Genomic DNA, 20,753 nt, shown 5'->3' with positions numbered 1-20,753 from the left:
ATGAAAATATAAGTTGGTTTTTGGAATCATAAATAAAAATGATAAACCCAAGGCCAGGTTTGCCAAAAACAAAAGAGAAAGGACTAAGTAAATATAACCACAAATTTAAGACGAGAGATCACAACTAATAGCACAGAAATACAATTAGAAGAAAATATTTTGGAAATTTATATGCCAACAAATTGGTCAATCTGGAAGAACTGGATAAATTCCTACAGTAATGTAAACTACAGTAACTGAAATAGGAAGAAACAGAAAACCTGAACTGACTGATAATGAACAAAGCAATTGATCCGTAATCAAAACTCTACTGAAACACAAAAGACCAGGGCCTGATGGCTTCACAGGTGAATTCTACCTGATATTTAAAGAAGAGTGTAAATAATCTATTTAAGTAGCATAGAATATTCTAGTCTTCTCAAACTGTTCCAAATAATAGAAATGGAAAGAAAACTTCCAAACTCATTCTATAAGAACAGTATGACCATGGTTCCAAATCAAATAAAACCCAACTAAAAAGGAGACTTAAAAGCCACTAGCCCTAATGAGCATGGATGCAACAATTATCAAGAAAATAATTGCAGCTTGAATCCAAAAATACGTTAAAATTATCATTTACCACGATCAGGTGGGATTCATTCCTTGGTTGTAAGGGTGGTTCAATATTCACAAGTGACTCAATGTCATACAACACATCGATAAGATAAAGGATAAAAACTATATGATCCTCTCAATAGATGTGAAAAAGAGCATTTGACAAAGTACAGCAACCTTTCTTAATAAAAACCCTCAACAAGGCATAGAGGAAACACACCTTAACATCATAAAGACCATATATGAAAACCCCACAGGTACTATCCACAGTAGGGAAAAAACCTTTTCCTCTACTGTCAGGAACACAAGAGGGATGCCCACTCCCATCATTCTACTTAACATAGCTGGAAGTCTTATCCTCACAAACAGACAACAAAAAGAAATAAAGGCATTCAAATTGGCAAGAAAGAAGTCAAACGTTCACTCTTCACAATGACATGACACTCTATATAGAAAACCCAAGAATCCACCAAAATATTGCAAGCACTGATACACAAATTCAGCAAAGTAACAAGATACAAAATCAACATGCAAAAATCTATTGCATTTGTATATAGTAATAATGTAGAAACAGAAAGACAAATCCAAAAAAATTCCATCCCCTTTACAATTGCACCAAAAATAATAGGATAACTAAAGGGTTAAAAGATCTATACTCTGAAAAATACAAACACGATGAAAGAACTGAGGATGACACAAAGAAATGGAAACACAGTCAATGTTCAGGATTGAAGGAGCAAGTATTGTTGACATGTCTATGCTACACAAAGAAACAGGAGACTTTATGATTGCAGACTTCATGGTATATTACAAAGCAGTAGTCATCAAGACAGTATGCTACAAGCACAAAAGAGACACACAGATCAATAGAACAGACTAGTAAGCCCAGATATGGACTCACACATGTATGGTCACCTCATCTTGAATGAAGTAGGAAAGACTATGTAATGGGAAAAAAAAAAAAAGACAGTCTTCTCAATGAAGGGTGTTGGGAAAACTGGACCAGAACATGCAGAAGAATGAAACTGAGCCACTTTCTTACACCATACACAAAAATAAATTCAAAATGGGTGAAAGACCTAAATGTGAGACAGGAGACCATCAAAATCCTAGAGGAGAACTCAGGCAGCAACTTCTTTGACATTGGACATCGCAACTTCTTACTAGACGTGTCTCAGAAGGCAAAGGAAACAATAGCAAACATTAACAGCCAGGGCCTCATCAAAATGAAAAGCTTCTGCACAACTAAAGAAACAATCAACTACTCTAAAAGGAAACCTACAGAATTGAAAAATGTATTTGCAAATGATATATCTCATAAAGCCTTTCTATCCAAAATCTATAGAGAACATATCAAACTCAGCATCCAAAATACAAACAATCCAGTGAAGAAATGGGCAGAAGACATGACTAGACATTTTTCCAAACAAAGCATCCAGATGGCTAATGAAAAATACTCATCATCACTCAACAACAGGGAAACACAAATCAAAACTTAATGAGATAGGACCTCACAACTCTCAGAATGGCTAAAATTAACAACTCAGGAAACAACAGATATTGATGAGGATGAGGAGAAAATGGAACCCTTTTATACTCTTGGTGGGAATGCAAAGGGGTGTGGCCATTCCAGAAAACACTTTAAATACTTAAAACTGAAACTACCTTGTACTCCAGTAATTGCTCTACTAGGTATTCACCCAAAGGATACAAAAATTCTGATTTGAGGAGGCACATGCACCCCAATGTTTATAGCAGCATTAACAATGAGAGCCAAAGTGAGGAGAGAGACCAAAAGCCCACCGAGTGATGAATATGCATATATATGTATAGACTAGAATATTATTCAGTCATAAAAAAGAATGAAATCTTGCCATTTGCAAAGATGTTGATGCAGTTAGAGGATATCATGCTAAGTGACATAAGGCAGTCCAAGAAAGACAAGCATGATATTATTTCCTTATATGGGGAATTTAAGAAACACAGCAGATGAACATAGGGGAAAGGGAAAAAAAGAGCAAGAAAAAATATAAAAGACTCCAAGGATAGAGAACGAATTGAGGGTTGCTGGAGGACAGGGGTGTAGGGGATGCGTTAATGGATGATGGGGATTAAGTAGGCCAAGTGTTCTGATGCGTACTGGATATGAATGTGGGTGATGAATCAGTGAATTCTACTACTGAAATTAATATCACACAGTATGTAATCTAATAAAAATTTAAACACAAACTTAAAAAGTTAGAAAAGTGGAAAAAAAGGAAGGGAGAAACATTGTCACAAATTGTCGTGAACATGGAATCTAAGGTAGTGAGTCTAACTTCTTGCATTTACTCATTTTATCCCTAACTGCTAGTGGACATTAATTAACATACTCATGACTTTTACAGTGGTTCCAGGTGGGCTGGAATTCAAACCACAGCTGCCCTTCCCAACTCCACTGTGCCGACACCCCATGGGCAACTTGTCCAGACACCTGCACAAGAACCCAGGTTGGACCACAGCAGGGACCCTCATCTGCAGGACTGAAAAGTGTGGAGAGATGACCATTCCTGCCAGGCTCTGGGTTTCCTCCCACGACCTTGCTGGCTCCACTCCCTTTTATTCCTTTCCCTTCTCTTTGAAAAGAAGCATGTCCCCTGTTTCTGGTGCATGAAAGTGAGGGGCTATGTGTTCTATAAATGTTCAATATGACCGATCACTTACATGGGGACAAATAAAAACCCATATGGTGCAGCCTGTCTCATGGGCTCCTATCACCCAAAGTGGCAGAGTACAAATAAACCTAAATATGCACTTAGTGAAACACTGTACAGCACGTTGCAAAAGCATTAGGACATGAGAAGCCTGGAATAATTCCACAAATGCTGTATGAGCTCCCCTTGGAAGGAAGAAGAAATCTTATACTCCCAAACATGCAAAACAAAAAATAAATGCAGGAAATGATAAAACAGTTTCATGTGTTCTATTCATGAAGTGTCTGACAGTGACAATGCACAGAATGAATTGTCAGCGTTTCGCATAGAATTGTGAAGGAAACATCTTGAGTCATGAACTTGGTTGTGGGCACAGAGCTCAATGGCTCCTGACACATATAGAAACCCCAAAACTTGGAAAGGTTAACGTGTTTTTTGGCCCCGGAGCACATCTATCAAATCTGATAAACAATCTGTCCAAAAAGACACACACAGCATATCTTGTGAAACTTGAGTTCAATTTCAGCATGAGAACAGAATTTCCATATATTATGAAAAAACCATGCCATGAAAATGAGTTACTACACACTATAAACTGAAAAACAAACAACAGAGACCAGAGACCAGTTAGCGAACAAGTCAGCATTGAGAGACACCAGAAAAAAAAAAAAAAGATTTTAGTTATATTGTAAATCAAGAAATTACTGGGGTGCCTGCGTGGCTCAGTCAGTTAAGCATCTGACTTCAGCTCAGTTCACGATCTCACGGTTCATGGGTTTGAGCCCCGTGTCAGTTTCTATGCTTACAGCTTGGAGCCTAGAGCCTGCTTCTGATTGTGTCTCCCTCTCTCTGCCTCTCGCCCACTTGCACTCTCTCTCTCTCTGTCTCAAGAATAAAAATTAAAAAAAAAAATTATCAGTCACAAGCAATCAATCATTATGAAAACCAAAATTATACCTAAGAACCAAAGGCCCATAAAAAGAAATAGTATAAATGGGCTTTGTGAAAATCAAATAATTTTTTTCTGAACACGTGGCAATCAATAGTAGTAAGACAAGTTACGGAGGAAAAGACAATATTCACAAATTGCATAACCACCAAGGGACTTGCATCCTGAATATGCTAAGAACCCTCAACAGTCAATAGGAAGAAAGGAAACAACACTCTATAAAACAAGCACAGCCTTGCGTAGTAAACATCCCATCCTAGAGGTTATAGACACATTAGGTAAGGACAGGAAAAGACTCTTCACACCATCGACTGTCAAGGAAATTCAAATCAAGAATGCAATAGATGCCCTATGCACTCATCCTGAGGGCTCAGGTATGAAGGGAACACTGGCAACACCATCCAGGTGAGCATCCAGCACACGTGGGGCCTCAAACACTGCAGGTAGGAATGAAACACGAACACCAGCTCTGGAAAACTGTTGGCTGTTGCTTATGAAATTATACATGGATGACTTAACATGTAACCTGGAAATACCACTCCCGAGTGTCTGCTCCAGAGTGAAATCCCATGCTCACAAAATAAATGGTGTGTAAATATTTATAGCATCTTAGTGTTAGAAGCTAGGAATAAGGCAAAAGTCTTTCTAAATAAAAAGGAATAAACCAAGTATGAAACTTCCATCAATGGGATGCTTTGCCACAGAAATGTGAGGCTATTGATGCAGAATTGAAACTAGGAGAACCTCAAAGACATGATATGAGGGAAGGGAAGTCGTCTCAAAGACTACAGAGGTGGTGTGGCCTGGGACATTCACACAGCCAGCCCAGATGACAGTGTTTGGCTGGGTTTCTTTATCTCTTTCTGCCCAACATTCACATGATAAGTTCCTCTGCCTCATGTTGAATGCTGTCCTGCGCTCAACAATGCTCTCATGTTTCAACTCTCCACAGACTAAACCCTACAACCTCGGACTCCTCTGAATGGAGAGTTGTTGAGGCCATAATCTGACATGTGTTCTGACAGGAGCTGTTCCCTCCACTGTCCCTGGCTCTGGCTCTCTCCTGCAGGTGAGGAGGAGTAGGTTAGGAATACTCCACTGAAACCATCTGTCTCCTGCACCTGACTCTCCCACAACATGAGGCCCAGACCTTCCTCACCCTCATCTGTAAATGAAGTCAGTTATACTGAAACAGATTTGCACCTTGGTTTAGTGGATTGCTCCAGCTCCCCCCTGCCCTGGGCAAAACTCTGCAGCTGCAGGTGGGGACAAAATGAGGGATCAGTTTAGGGGTGAGTGGCAGCTGCACTTCTTTGAGGCTTGCTTGTCCTAGTGGCATGAGACCCCTGCTGTACAAGTCAGGTCTGGGGCGACCAGGCTCCCAGCATCCCGAGTGGACTGTGCCCAGGGCAGAGTTTCCATCCTGGGAGTGGGGCTGCAAACAATGAGTGAGTCCCACATCTCAGTGGCACCTGCTGGGGCTTGGCCTCAACAGCAAACAGCTTAGGGCCACTGACATCCTGTCCCTCTGGGAAAGAGTCCTCTGAACAGGAGCTGGTCACCAGGAACCCTGGTATTGGTTGCAACAGTCTGGAGGGGAGGTTGCAGCCAGGCTCAGTGGCACATGCCTATAGTCCCAGCTCCTTGCACTGGAGTTTCCATTTGCTGAGCTGGGGTGGGGAAGGAAAGGCACATACCTTAGCTCAAAATTCTAGCTTTGCCGTCTGTCAGTATTTTTTCTGGAATAAATGTTTCTTCATGGGCTGAATGCCAACAAGGCCATTTGCAGACACTGTAAATACATCATTTGAGATTTTATTCATATTCCACATAGTAAACATTCAATGTAGTATTACTTTCAGGTGTAAAATATAGCGATTCAACATTTCCATACAACACCCAGTGCTCATTATGAGTGCGGCCCTGCAACCCCATCACCTACTTCCCCAAACCTCCTCCCACGTTCCCTCTGGTAACCATAAGTTTGTTTTGTATAGGTAAGAATCTGTTTTGTTGGGTTTATATGTTCCATGGCTTAAGCCTAAGACTCTTGATTTGGGTTCATGTCTTGATATCATGGATTCTGAGATCAAGCCCCATTTTGGTTTCTGCACTGACAGCAAAGAGACTGCTTGGGATTCTCCTTCCCACTTCCTCTGCTCCTCGCCCCATTCTATCTCAACATAAATTTAAAAACATTGAAAAAAGTTTATTTCTTGGTGTAGCTCTTCTCTCTTCTTTGTCCCATTTCCCATTTGAAGTTTCTTAAATTCTACATATGAATGAAAGCATATATTTGTCTTTCTCTCACTTGTTTCAGTTAGCATAATACTCTCTAACTCCATTCATATCATTACAAATAGCAAATGTCGTTCCTTTCAGGGCTGAGAAACATTCCAGTGTATGAGTATGAGTGTGTGTGTGTGTGTGTGTGTGTGTGTGTGTGTGTGTAGATATACCACATATACTTTATCCATTTATGAGTCAATGCTTACTTGGGCTGTTTCCATAGCTGGGCTGTTTTTGATAGGGCTGCTATAAATATAGAGTTGCAATCCCCTTTAAATTAGTACTTTTGTATCCTTTGGGTAAATACCTAGTAGTTCAATTGATCAATCATAAGGTAGTTATATTTTTAGCATTTTGAGGAATGCCCATGCTGTTTTCCAGACAAGCTGCACCAGTTTCCATTCCCACAAGCAGTGCAAAAGTGTTCCTCTTTCTCTGTATCCTCACAAACACCTGATGTTCCTTATGTAGTTGAGTTTAGTCATTCTGACAGGAGTGAGATGATATTTCGTTGTAGTTTTGATTTATATTTCCCTGATGATGAGTGATGTTGAGCATCATTTCATGTGTTTATTGGCCATCTGTATGTTGCATTTTGGAAAGTCTATTCATGCCTTCTGCTCATTTTTTAATAGGATTATTCAGTTTTGGAGCTGAATTTTATACTACATACAGAAAACCTAAAAAACTCCACCAAAAAAACCCCACTAGAACTGATACAATAAACCAGTAAAGCTGCAGCATACGAAATCAACATACAGAAATTTGTGCATTTCGATACAACAATAATGAAGCAGGAGAAAGAGAAATCAAGGAATTTATCCCATTTACAATTACACAAAAAAAAATAAGATACCTAGAAATAACCCTCACTAAAGAGTTACAAGAGCTTTACTCTGAAAAACCTGGGACATTTATGGTACAAATTGAAGAAGACACAAAGAAATGGAAAACTATTCCATGCACATGGATTAAAACAAAAAACATTGTTAAAATGTTGATACTACCCAAAGCAATCTAGACATTCAATGCAAATAATTCAATGCAAATATCCCTGTCAAATAATACAAGCATTCCTCACAGAGCTAAAACAAATATTTCTAAAATTATCATGGAACCACAAAAGACCTTGAACACCCAAAGCGATCCTAAAAAAGAAAACAATGGAGGCATCACAATTCTGGGTTTCAAGCTATATTACAATGCTGTAGTCATCAAGACAGTACGGTCCTGGCACAAAAAGAGACACATAGATTAATGGAACAGAGTAGAAAACCCATAAATGGACACATAACAATATGGTCAACTAATCTTCGTCAAAACAGGAAACAGTATCAAATGGAAAAATGACAGTCCCTTCAACAAAGGGTGTTGGGAAAACTGGACAGCAACAGGAAACTCTAATGGAACCGGACCACTTTCTTACAATATACACAAAAACAAATTCAAAATGGATGAAAGACCTAAATGTGAGACAGGAAACCATCAAAATCCTAGAGGAAAACACAGGCACCAAACTCTTTGACCACGGTCAGAACAACTTCTTACTGGACATGTCCCAGATGCAAGGGAAACAAAAGCAAAAATGAACTATTGGGACCTCAAGATAAACAGCTTCTGTACAGCAAAGACACAATCAACAAAACTAAAAGGCAACTGACAAAATAGGAGAAGATATTTGCAAATGGCATTATCAGATAAAGGCTTAGTATCCAAAATCTATAAAGAACTTCTCAAACTCGACACTGAAAAAAAAACAAATAATCTGGTGAAGAAATGGTCAGAAGACATGAATAGACATTTTTCAAAGAAGACTTCCAGATGGCGAAAAGACACGTGTAATGAGGCTCATTGTCACTCCTCGTCAGGGAACATAAATCAAAACCACAATGAGATAACACCTCACACCTGTCAGGATGGCTAAAATTAACATGGTGGGAATGAAAGCTGGTGCAGCCATTCTGGAAAATAGTGTGGAGATTCCTGAAAAAAATTAAAAATAGAACTATCCTGTGATCGAGCAATTGTTTTACTAGGTATTTATCCAAAGGATACCAAAATGCTGATTCGAAGGGGCACATGGACCCCAATGTTTATAGCAGCCCTATCAACAACAAGCAAATTGTGGGAGATCCCAAATATCCATCAGGAGATGAACACATAAAGAAGAGGTGGTAAATATATACAATGGAATATTACTCAGCCATCAAAAAGAATGAAAATGTGTGTGGAACAACAACGTATTAACCTAAGTGAAATAAGTCAGTAAGAAAAAGTCAAATATCATATGATTTCATTCATATGTGGGATATAAGAAACACAACATAGGGGAAGGAAAAATAAAATAAGAGAAAAACAGAGAGGGAAGAAACAGGAAGAGACTTAAATACAGAGAACAAACTGAGGGGAAGTGGGGAAGTTGGGCTAAAAGGGAGATAGGCATTAAGGAGGGCACTTGTTGAAATGAGAACTGGGTGTTATATGTACGTGATGAATCACTAAATTCTACACCTGAAATCAATACTACACTGTAGGTTAACACACTTAAATTTAAATTAAAAATATTACAAGAAAATTAAATACATACATATATGAACTCTTGGGAGTACCTCAAAATAGCAAATTCTGCACAGTGAAGGAAACAATAAACAAAACTAAAAGACAACCTATGGAATGGAAGAAGATACTTGTAAATGGCATATCCCCAGGGTTAGGATCCAAAGTATGTACATTTTTTTAAATTATTTTCACTTATCAGTAAAGAGTGTGTGTCCATGCATACTTTGTGTGAGAAGCAAAACTCGTGTATTGTGGTAAGATCTCACTGAAACTGAGATCCACCCTCTTCACTAAATTTTAACCGTACAGTACAATATTGTTAAGTACACATGCAATGTTGTGGAGAAGACCTCTAGAACTTAGTCATCTTGCATAACAGAATATCACACACCTTGATATCTAACCCTCATTGCGCCTCTCTGCCAGCGCCTGGCAACTGCCACTCCACTCTGTTTTATTGTTATCAAATCCCGAATTCAGCTACCTGTTGCTGGAAAGGTCAACATTCAAAGTTTGAGTTTTGGTAGGAAAGGAATTTGAGCTTTATGCACAAAGCCAGCCACTGGTAAGAATGCAGACTCCTGTCCAAAAGCCAACTCTGAGGTTTCTCCCTGACGCAGGGGGTTTTAAAGGAGGAGAGCATATTTAATCAAACAAGGGAGTTCCATGGTTGATAACGTCTTTTGATCATGTGCAGACTCCACGGTGCAAGCTGCCAAAGTTACCTCCACTCCCTGGCATCTCCAGCTGAGGAGGGAACCACACATGCATGGGAGGAGACTGCCAGAGGCCAGGAAAGAACCCCAATAAGGGATTAGAGCGGAAAACCCCTGGGGCTCACACATGGTCAGCAGTACTTTCTGTTCTCCCCAGCTGCCATAAAAAAAATACTAAAATACAACCTTGTACTTCACCAATCATGACAGAATACTGGGAAATGTTTCCTCAGTAAACTCAGAGGAAGCTTCAAACCAAAAACCAAAGGATCAAATGGCTTGAAAACTAATGTCTAACCAGAATGAGACATGAAAAACGACGAAGCTATTTTTTTAGTCACCTATAAAGGTAAAATTGACAATGTCCACCTCCACATCCCAAGGAAGTAGGAAGCATTGGTCTCCATAATGAGGAAAAGCAGTCGTCCATAGAAAGTGACCCAGCAGTACCACAGGACATGGAATTGGTAGAGAAGTTCAGGGTGTTAAATTTTCATATCCCATATTCACTAGCTGGAGGAAAGATGGAATGTGCTGAATAGAGCCATGTCTCTGGGTCCAAGTCCTTACTATGTCCATGTAAGCACGGCTTGAACTGGCTCACCTGCTTCTCCCACATCCACCCCAGCTGAACTGTTGTGCAGGGTCACACAATGCCACACCCTGGGACTGTTACCTAAACCCACAAGTGGATCCCAGGTGCAGGGGACTGGCCACCTGGTACAGCCCTCTGTTCTGTCAGATGGCCTAGACCTCACTTTGCTGAGGATCCTCCACTTATACACTCTCACTGGCAGATGTCCCTGAGCAGGGGCATGAGGGTGGCAGAGGGCCAGGTCACCTTGAGGGCATCCCTCTTGCAGTTTGCATTCTGGGCAGTGCTGGCTCCTGTCCAGGGTTCTCAAGGTCGTCCCTCATGGCGCTACATCTCCTTGAGGTGGTAATTACAAAGAAGGAGCTGCACAATGGCAAGGGCATTCAGATGACTGGTTGGCTGTCCTGTAGCCTGTGTTTTGGGACAAGAGACCCGTTATCCACATGTGGCCAACGAAACCCTTTAGGTCCATACATCTGCTGATGATCACTCAGGATGATCAGGGAGACTTGCAGATGGACTACCCCTCCATGCCTCCAGACTGTTGCTACCTTGGCTACCTGGAGGAGATTCCTCTTTCCATGGTCTCCATGGACACGTGCTATCGGGGCCTTGAAGGTATCATGAAGTTGGATGACCTTGCCTATGAAATCAGACACATCAGCGATTCCCAACATTTGAACACATTGTTTCTCAGAGAGTGGCAGACACCAATGCAACGGGACCTACTTATAACCTGGGATATAAGGAGGATAGGGACCCCTGTTCCTCAAGGAAATGCCAGTACAGTCCTCAGGATCTCTAGTAAGTTATAGTCATCCCATCACGGAATTCTGCTCTCAGTTCCAAAACAATATATAGTGTGTTCAACCACAGGTCAAAAGGTGCCCAATTCCTAATAAGGCTAGTTAGCTTAATTGACTCATTGTTTCATGGGATTCATGTAAGTTACTATATTGGTTTCATGATAATTTATAATGAGAGAGATCCAGCTAACATGGGCAAATATGTGTTGCATCAGAGCCCTTTTTTTTCAATACTATGAGTCCAAGGGTTTTTGAATTCTTAAACCACATTCATCCTTAGTTGTGATTCGAAATGGATCCCATGAAGTTAATTTCAGTCCAGTTGTATGAAGTATATGCCATCCACAAAGCCCCATCGTGATGGGTTATTTAGGCAGACATTATTTACTCATGTCTGTCATAGCAACACATCAGATTGCAAAAAATATTGGTTTGTGGGTTGACACGGATGAATATGCTTGCCAGAAAAGGTCCAACTGCATTAGGACCCAATTCTCTTGTATACCTGAAGCTTTCAGGAAGTGTTCCTTCATTCATATACAGCACAAAATTAGTGGCATATTAGGCAAGTGCCTCTTCAACAACTGAATGGTGCATTGAAATAAAAGCCTGACCCACAATCATTTCGGAAACTACTTAGTTGACCCAGGCAAGCATTGTGACTGCAGCTCCTTAAAGCAGTGCTATAGCAATCTATGCTGTATGAGTGATAGTATTTTAACCTCTGGGGACAAATGTAATACAGGCAGATGCTATACAAACTGCACCGATTTCGATGCTGGGACACTTGGCAGGCCAATCCAAAATATATGTGATCTTCCAGAATCCTGCCGTGGGGTGTCCTTGTCAGGCCCTGATGACTTCCATATGCAAGATGGAACCCCGTGCACTGAAGAGGGCTGCTGCTATCATGGGAACTGCACTCACTGCATTATGCACTGTCAAGAAATCTTTGCAAAAATTCTGGAAAGGTGAAGATGTCTGCTAGACCATAAATCAAAAAAGCAGCCGACATGGACACTGCAGAAGACCCCGGGGAATTCAACACTGAACCCTGTTCCCACACAGACGTGCCTTGTGGAAGGCTGCAGTGTAGGATCGTCACACATCTCCCTCAGCTGCAAGAGCATGTTGGATTCCATCCGTCTGAGATCTCAGGGTTCTGGTGTTTGCGGCTGAATTCACATAGTAGCACAGGAACAACCGAGATTGGTCATGTGAGAACTGGTACCCCCTATGCTTCTGGAAAGCTCTGTCAGGACACCTACTGCACTGGAAGTGTGACTCAGCTGAACTATGACTGTATCCTGGAGAAATGCAGTCACAGAGGGTCGTGCGACACTAACAGGAACTGCCATTGCCACATAAGCTGGGATCCTCCATGGTGCACTGGACGAGGCACTGGTGGGAGCACAGGCAGTGGACCCCTCCAAGAAGAATGCGGCCAGTGAGGCAAAGTCATGAATCCCTGTTATATCTCAGAGCGGTTTTTGGTCCCATTTAAGCCATAATAGCTGCATTCCTTGTGGTGTCGCCACAAATGTCAAATTATCAACCCCGAGAAAGTTAAGGGACTGATTGTTGCTGACGACAATCCATAATTAGCCTCCTGACTGCTGAACAACTATAGACAATCCAACTGGCACATGTGTGAAAATACAGTAATGAGGCTGCAGAGCTGACATCCACGTTTCGGGGGTCTGCAGGAGACACAGGGGTCCACAGGCACATCACGGCTCTGACACACATCTCTCATGGCTCACTGACCAGAACGCTGAAATAAAACTTAAACACTGCATGCTTGTGGCCTCTACGTATATATCTAAGCTTCCAAGAGCCCAAACTGAGCCCGAGATTATGTGCAGAGGACCTGAGTTAGCGTCTGGGTCTGGAACTGAGGTATATGCTTCCAGAATTAAGAGACGTTCACACAAGCTCTTTCAGGGACAAACTCATGAGTTGTCTCCAAAACTGTGCGGTTGCACACTGAACATTTTCTCATTCTCCAGGTAATCTGTCTTCCCCCAGTCCCAATGTGGGTTCAGGATAATGGAGGGCTACCACCCACCCACACTGCCCGTTCCAACTGGAGTGTCTGTGGGCTGTGAGGGAAGGGGACTGGCATTAGGTTCCACCTAGCACAAGCTGTGCCTCCCTGAGGACAAAATTTCCAAATGTGGGAGACTGAGACCATGAGACTGAATGGAGCACCCAATGAAATGAAACAGAAAGGCAGGCACAAGTGCCTATGGATGACTCTGGCATCCAGTTGGAGCCCGATGAATGTGAATCCCTGCTCTCTTTCTCTTGCCTACTTTGCAGTGAGTTTAACCTTAGATAAGGATCTGCCTAGGATTCCCACTTTGGCTTTCTGAGAGCCTTCTTGAATAACCACACAGAGGTGAGCCTGTGAAAAGTTAGGGACTTCAGCCCCATCCATTCTCAAGTAATCAGGTACTTGCTACCCTGTTTTCTATGTCCTGATCACTGGGACTGTGGGAAGGAGGTCTGCCCTTCCCAAGGTCCTTGTGTACCCTTGCTTCTGGGCCCTGTGAGTCATAAATCCTGTGCCTCCATTTCCTTTGTTGGGGGTGCACTGAAACGCCACCTTGAGTCAGAGGGCCCCATGCATCTCAGGTATCCAAAGCCAGAGCTCAGATCCTAGGGAGCCACCTGTCCACCCCCGAGCAATGGCTCTTGCCTAATCCTTCAGCAGGATACAGTCTACATGTTCTTAATTCTGTACAACAGCTGGGGTCCCCAACACATTTGTCCCCAGGGATGGGATTGGGGGCCTAGGTGGTGCCCTCCAACAATGTGTTAGCACTGAGAATGGCTCACTCGTTCCTCACCCCCACATCTCAGCTGCTCTGGGAAGGAGCTGGAGCTTGCCGGTGGTCTGTAGCTTTGCTTTGGGCTGATGCCAGGTGTTGCCAGAAACCCCCATCCTAAGTTACCAGTGCCATAAAAGGTCAGACTCCCTGCAGAGACCAACAATCAGGCACCATCCTGGGGTTCCAGAGGTGTGTATTTCCTACTCATCTCCAAGTGAAATATTGCTGGACACCGAAGACCATATCCCTAGATTAGTGTCGAAGAAGACGCCAGCTGCTGGGTCCACTGTGTTGCAACCAGTACCCTGGTGTTGTGCTTGCTTAGCCATGCCTAGCTAGTGATAGAGGCAACCCTACCAGGAGCATCATGTCTCCCTGGGCGGAGGACATGACCAAGGCAACCTCCCCCTACTGGCTGCATACCTCACTGCTGCTGACAATGGCTCCCTACTTAACAGGTGTTGTCGGGGACACCTCAGTGTGGGGGGCCTCAGCACACGTGTCTGGGAAGAGCTAACTTCTATCCCAGGTCCTCCCTGTTAAGACCACTACACCAACATATCCTCGGACCAGTGTGAAAGAGAGAAATGGTGACAGGCACTACACCATCATGAAAATGCAAGGTTTCCTGGAATCATTTGTCGAAAGGGAGGGAGACAAGGATATTGATTGGCTCTAGTGGGTCTTCACAATTGGCTCCAAGCTGTTGCTTTAAGTGCTTGACACACTACAGCTGTCTGGATTGGTCCAAGTGCCCCAGATTCATAAATCACTGAAAAGCTCAAGGTATCAACGGCCTGTTTACTTAGAGACAACCTACGGAGCTTCCAGTCTTTTCATTGTATCAAAAGCTATGGCAATCACCCCAAGGCACATGGCAAGAGACACACACCAAGGAAAAAGGGGAAGGCTCTGAGGAAGAGGCTCCCTAGGGCCCCAGAGTCCACAGAGGTAGGAAGAAAGAAGCTCTGATTCTCCGGACTTGGATTTTTATGGCACGACAGCACAGGCCCACTGGGAGAGGTCAAGCCCAGGTGATGCAATCCAACTCTAAGATAGAATGGGGACAATTCAATGGGTGTGGGTTGTGGGTTTTGTTTTGTTTTGTTTTTGCCTTATGTCATGCGCCCATGAGCCCTTGTCCATTTCCACCTGGAGGAGAGGCACTTGACAACAGAATCTAAGGAGTTCTTCTTGAAGGACCACTCTGATCTTAAGCCTTGTGCCAATACAATTCATGGGAATACCAGCTTTAGTGTAGCAGGCATTAGCATGCATGCCATAGTCAGATGTGAAAAGGAGAATTTTCAAGAAGCCCAAGACTTCTTTGCTGCAAATGCTGATGGGATCACCACCTCCATAGATAGGAGCCCACAGGAGGGTCCCAGCAGTGCCCCATTCAAGGGGTGGAACTTCAACCCAAATCTCTTGCTCTAGAGATGATGCCCACACTTTTCTTTATGCACAGCTCTGAGAAGAGGGGTCCCTAGTGACTTAATCTCAGGACAGCCTGAACACAAGTCAGAAACTTTGATCAGACACTTTGGGATCTTCAAGAGAATGCTGTTCCTACCCTTTGGGTGGGTGCCATCACTTCTCTGGACATGAAAGCCCTGGTAGTGGGGAGCTGGGATCCCAGTGGTTGGGGAGATGCCAAGGCCGCTGCCTAGGGACCCAGAGGTTTGTGGAGTATGTCCTTCCTCCTGGGACAACTGCCTGTATACTTCTGTAATTACCGTGTAGGACACAGACACAGACAACACTTTATTTCTCTCATTGACCCTGAAGCCAAGGTACAGTGCTTCCCAGGAACCCCTCCAAATAAAAGTGTGGTGCCCTTTAGCTTACTAGGTATAAAGGGAGGAATAGTAGAAGGGTCTCAACATCCCTTTGATGTCACTATTGGAAGAATCTTTACTGAATCCCTTTTAGCAATGGTGGCCCCTTTGACCGTGCATTGTCTTGTTAATGATGTGGATGCCCTCACATGCCATCAAGGCCAGTGGGAACAAACCCAGTGCCTGGCTTTCCTGGGGGGAACTACATATCAGGAGTCTGTAGGACTGCAAATTGCACCCCCCTACATCCAATTAAGACAGTATATGCACATCAATATTGTGCGCAATAGAGGACTGAGTAATTGCACCCCATAATTCAAGATTTGCTGAAGGAGGGGGGACATTAAACACACCATTTCTCCTTTCAGTCTGCCCACTTGACGGGCATTAAAGCCCCTCCTAACAGGTGGTGCTTTACAGTTCACTACTGAAATGTAAATTCCCAGCTGTCCATAAGATGGCTCACATTCCCAAGACTGTCTAGGCAGTTGAGGGTATCTCAAGGGCCACAGGGGAGACTCTGTCATGACTGAGCTAGCCAGTATGTCCCATTCAGCATCGATGACCAAGGAGTCCCAGCCACAGTCTGCTCTCAACCTGTACATATCTACCCTGCTGCCTTGGGAATTCCTAACAGTCCAAAGAGTGCCAAGATGTTAGGCTGACCAGCTCATGTAGAGCCTGTCATGAGTTCCCACTGGTCTGGGCAATTGAGGGTCACTGTCACTGGTCAATTATCATGCATTCCTGAAAGTTTGTGAGACATGGGAGGCCTGCAGTCCTTCAGCAGCTATAAGGTGGGTTTTGTCACCTGACTGAGCTACTCCAGATTTTCGGTCTACTCTCATATGACTTGTGCTGTTAGGAAGCCTTATCTGGAAGTGGCTGAGCTATGTCACTTGATGCACAGGTAGTCTGAGTGCCAATGAAACATTTTGGGATCTGAAAAGTGTTTGTGTCATGGGGGTTATGCTGGAGCACCTTGTGACCACCTGGCACCAGATTGCCTTGCTATGTCACCAAGAGAGAGAACCTAGCACCATGACTGTCTTCATACAAAGGGAAGTATTCTCTCCCGATACTTCACCTGAGCAAAGGACCATCCTGAAGCTTCCATCAAAGTTGTGGTCCCAATCAATGCAGTGGAAGGAAAGGCAGAGTGACATTGTCGTTCTGGTTGTGGATACCACACCCTTCCATTTGTCCATCCACATGGTGCATTCACCTGCTTGCATTGGCAGGAAATACCACTACTTTGGGGGCTTACTTGCTATCCTGATGTCAAAACAATTGACAATCAGACTGATTATTTACTGTAGACGGGACTTGGAAAACTGCTGTAAGGGTCTGTGTCTGACCTGCTGAGATAACTACACAGGTGAATGGGGCAGATACAGTCTGAAGACAGACAGTCATAGAGGTTCAGAGGGAGAGCAGGTAATGTAGTCAGTCTTTTAATAGTGGGGGAAAGGGTAGGCTCCATTTTAAAAAGTTTTTTTTTTTTTCCTGACAGGAAAGAGCCGGAAAATGAAACTAGGTGGAAATGCAGTTTTTTGATCCGTGACCTACTATGTGATGCCATGTGCTTCTGAAGCCTGGGAATTGGCTCTGGGAATCCTTACCAATGGTCATCATGGGGATGGTCATCCACGGTCTTGACAATGGCGATCTGGAACTATTTTGTGTAGCTTGCGTGAATCCAGAAGAATCTTTCCCTTATTCTGATGGCAGTGTAGTCGGTTAGGAGTTCATCATAAGGTCCCTCTCAGCGAGGTGGCACTGGGTGCTCTCTGAAGACCTGATGAGCGTCCCATATTCTGTAGAAAGGGTGGCAAGACTAGTCAGTGGCAGAGGCCATGTTCTTATTGTCTGTGGATGATATGACCCAAGTGCACCTGTTAGTTCTTGGACATGGCTATGCATGGCATCAACTTGGTCATATAAGTTATCATAAAGTTCACTCAATCAGTAGAGAAGGGGTTAAGGATTCCTTTCTAAAATACTTTGCAAAGGGGGTCAGTCACTGCCTGATGTTTGGAGAATTCCCAATCTCATTAAGGGCCAAGGACAATGATTCTGGATGTTCCAGGCCAGTTTCTAGGCGGATTTTTCCTGAAGGAATTTTGTGTCTAGTTTTTCATGTTCCATATCTGTTCCCCTAATCCACATATCCTCATCGTCCTCTTCTGTGATGATTAAGGATGATGTGGGGTATGAAATTCTAATTATCACCCCCAAGTCTTTGTATCACCCCCGAGTTTGTCTATGTGCTGAAGTGAGTTCCTTGGTCTGGCTAAATCCATAATGGAATGGCAAATGCAGGAACTGTTTCAGGCATTCCATTCTTTACCACAGTCGTGGCAATGGCCTGTCCAGTCAGACAGCATCAGTCCATCCACCAAACAAGCAGCCATTTACCAATGAGGAAGCCAATTTGTCAAATCCATCTGGAGAGCCCCAGTGGGCAGGGAGGGGCTACCTGCCCATAGACTTCCTTCTAGCTCTACAAATATTTGCTTGCCCCTTTTCTAGTATGGTGTAGTCCCCCTTGCATGCTTTGTTCTCTGTGACTTTGCTTTTATATCAAATCAATCATTCTCAACTGAATGTCATCATATTCATCTTTCATGTTTTCTTGAAGGCATTTAGGTTCAAGTGTTCTTAATCCTATATCCATTTTGAGATTTTTTTTTTTGGTGTCGACGTATATGTATGAAGCAAGATTATGGCCAAATGTTATTATTTTGCATGTATATATCAATACTATTTTTTAATTTTTACTTTGTTTTTGAGGGAGAGAGACAGATCATGAGTAGGGAGGCACAGAGATAGAGGCAGAAACAGAATCCAGGCCCCGAGCTGTCAGCAGGAGCCTGATGTGAGGCTCGAACCCACAAACCGTGAGATCATGACCTGAGTGGAAGTGGGATGCTTAACTTACGGAGCCACACAGGTGCCCCTAGTCAACACCACGTTTAAGAGACACTATCCTCCCCCCACTGTGCATTGTTGGAAATCTCGTGCAGGATTTGCTGACTGCATCTGCAAACTTCTACTTCTGGGCTCCATAATGAGCTCCACTGGTCTAAATATCTCATTTGATGCCAGAAGCACACTGTTGTGGTTAATGTACCTCTGCAATATATTTAGAAAGAGAGAAGTGTGATGTCTCCAGGTTCTCTCGACGTCATGATTGTTTTGTTGCTTCCATGTGTTGTGTGCTTTCATATGAATTGTATATTTTTCAGGTTCCTTAAAAACTCATTGGCATTTTTATTCACATAAAAAGATAAACATAAAAATACCATAAAAAGATAAAGCAGACAGAAAATAGAGACTATCACAAATTCAGAAAACAAATCAATTACATAAAAATTTGTATTTGGCAAAGTAAAATTTGAAACAAATAGGTAGCCTGGGGAAATAGGGAAGACTCAAACAAATGCAATCAGAATTGAAAGAGGAGACATAACTGAACTAAAGACATAGAAAAAATCATTAAAGAAAAACTTAGGTATTTATAGGCCAACAATTAGATCACCAGGAACAAATTACACATTTTATGCCATAATGTAGGCCACCAAGACTGCTTCATGGAAAAATACAAAAGGAACAAAAGAAAAATTAATAAGATTTCTCTATCTAAAACCTCACCCTCCAAAAAATCTGCTGAGGAGTCCATGACTTTATTAAAACTTCTACTAAGTATTTAAAGAGGAAGTAATGCCAATATTTCTCAAACTATTACAAACCGCTGATAAAAAAACAGCACTCCCAAATGAAATTTGTGAGGACAGCATTGTTTTCACACCAAAACCAAAGAAAGACACCACCAGAAGGGAAACTACAGGTCACTATCTCAAATGAACATACATGCAAAATTCCTTCACAAAATCTGAGCATACTGAATTCAACAGAACATTGAGAGGATCATACAACATAATCCAGTGTGATTCACTCCAGGGATGCAAGGATCCTTCAACATACACAGATACATAAATGTGATGTCCTCCATTAACAGAGGGAATGACTGAATCAAAGCCATCATTAATTGATTCAAAAAAACATTAGACAAAATTCAACACATGTTCATCATTTAAAAAGAACCCAATTAAAAAGGGACCGAAGGAAATTACCTCCACATGATCATGGCCACTATGAAAAGCCCACACCTAACAGCATATTGAACGGTAAAATGCAGAAGGCTTTCCTGTCATTTCAGGAGCCAGGCAATGATGGTCACCCCTAACATAAGTGTTCCCCATGATAACGTGAAGAATACATATGCCACCTCAAACTATGTCATCTTGTCACACTGCTTATTTGGGTGAAAGTCACTTGAGACAGAGTCCAAGTACACTCAGACTCTCCATCGTCCCTTGTCAGCAGGATATAAATCTCCCTCCCATGTACCAAGAGGGAAGAACCATCGTTAGAACCAGAATAAAGAATACAGGGGCAAGAAGGCTATGCAAACAAACCTACTTACTTGGTGACCCCAAACTTAACTCTTGCCAAACCCAATGTTTTTTTGTCTGAAAGACAAAATTGCCACCTACATTGTCCTTTCTCTGGGTGTCATGTCATTAGGAAGGCCATGCACTTACAAAATGAAATTTATTCTCTCCTGTAGATAGGTCTTATGTCAATTGAATCCTTACACTGGCTAAATCCCAGAAAAAAATAAGGGAAAAGCTTTCTTCTCCTACCACTGGAAGACGTAACCAGAAAAAAATAGGGAATAAAAAAAATAAAAGACATTTAAATCAGTAAGGAGGAAGGAAAATTACTTGTTTGCAGGTGACATTGATCTTAAACATAACAAAACCCTAGAGATACCACAAAAAATATTAGAACCAGTTTTTTTAAATGAGGAAAAG

At 42.5% G+C, this 20,753-nt stretch overlaps 1 gene segment (V, D, J or C); it reads left to right on the top strand.

The window, feature by feature from the left end:
- Positions 1 to 12,176, top strand: part of LOC132675544 (immunoglobulin heavy variable 3-43-like) — a 91,472-nt gene extending 79,296 nt beyond the window's left edge. Inside the window, 2 exon segments of the V gene segment in view lie at positions 10,862 to 11,013; positions 12,052 to 12,176. Of these exon segments, the coding sequence occupies positions 10,862 to 11,013; positions 12,052 to 12,176 (277 nt within the window).
- Positions 12,177 to 20,753: the final 8,577 nt, after the last annotated feature.

Source organism: Panthera onca, chromosome B3 (assembly GCF_046562875.1).
Source record: "Panthera onca isolate mPanOnc1 chromosome B3, mPanOnc1 haplotype 2, whole genome shotgun sequence".
Taxonomy (NCBI): Eukaryota; Metazoa; Chordata; class Mammalia; order Carnivora; family Felidae; genus Panthera; species Panthera onca.
The sequence above is the reverse complement of the archived record's forward strand: the minus strand, read 5'-3'. Positions and strand labels throughout refer to the sequence as shown.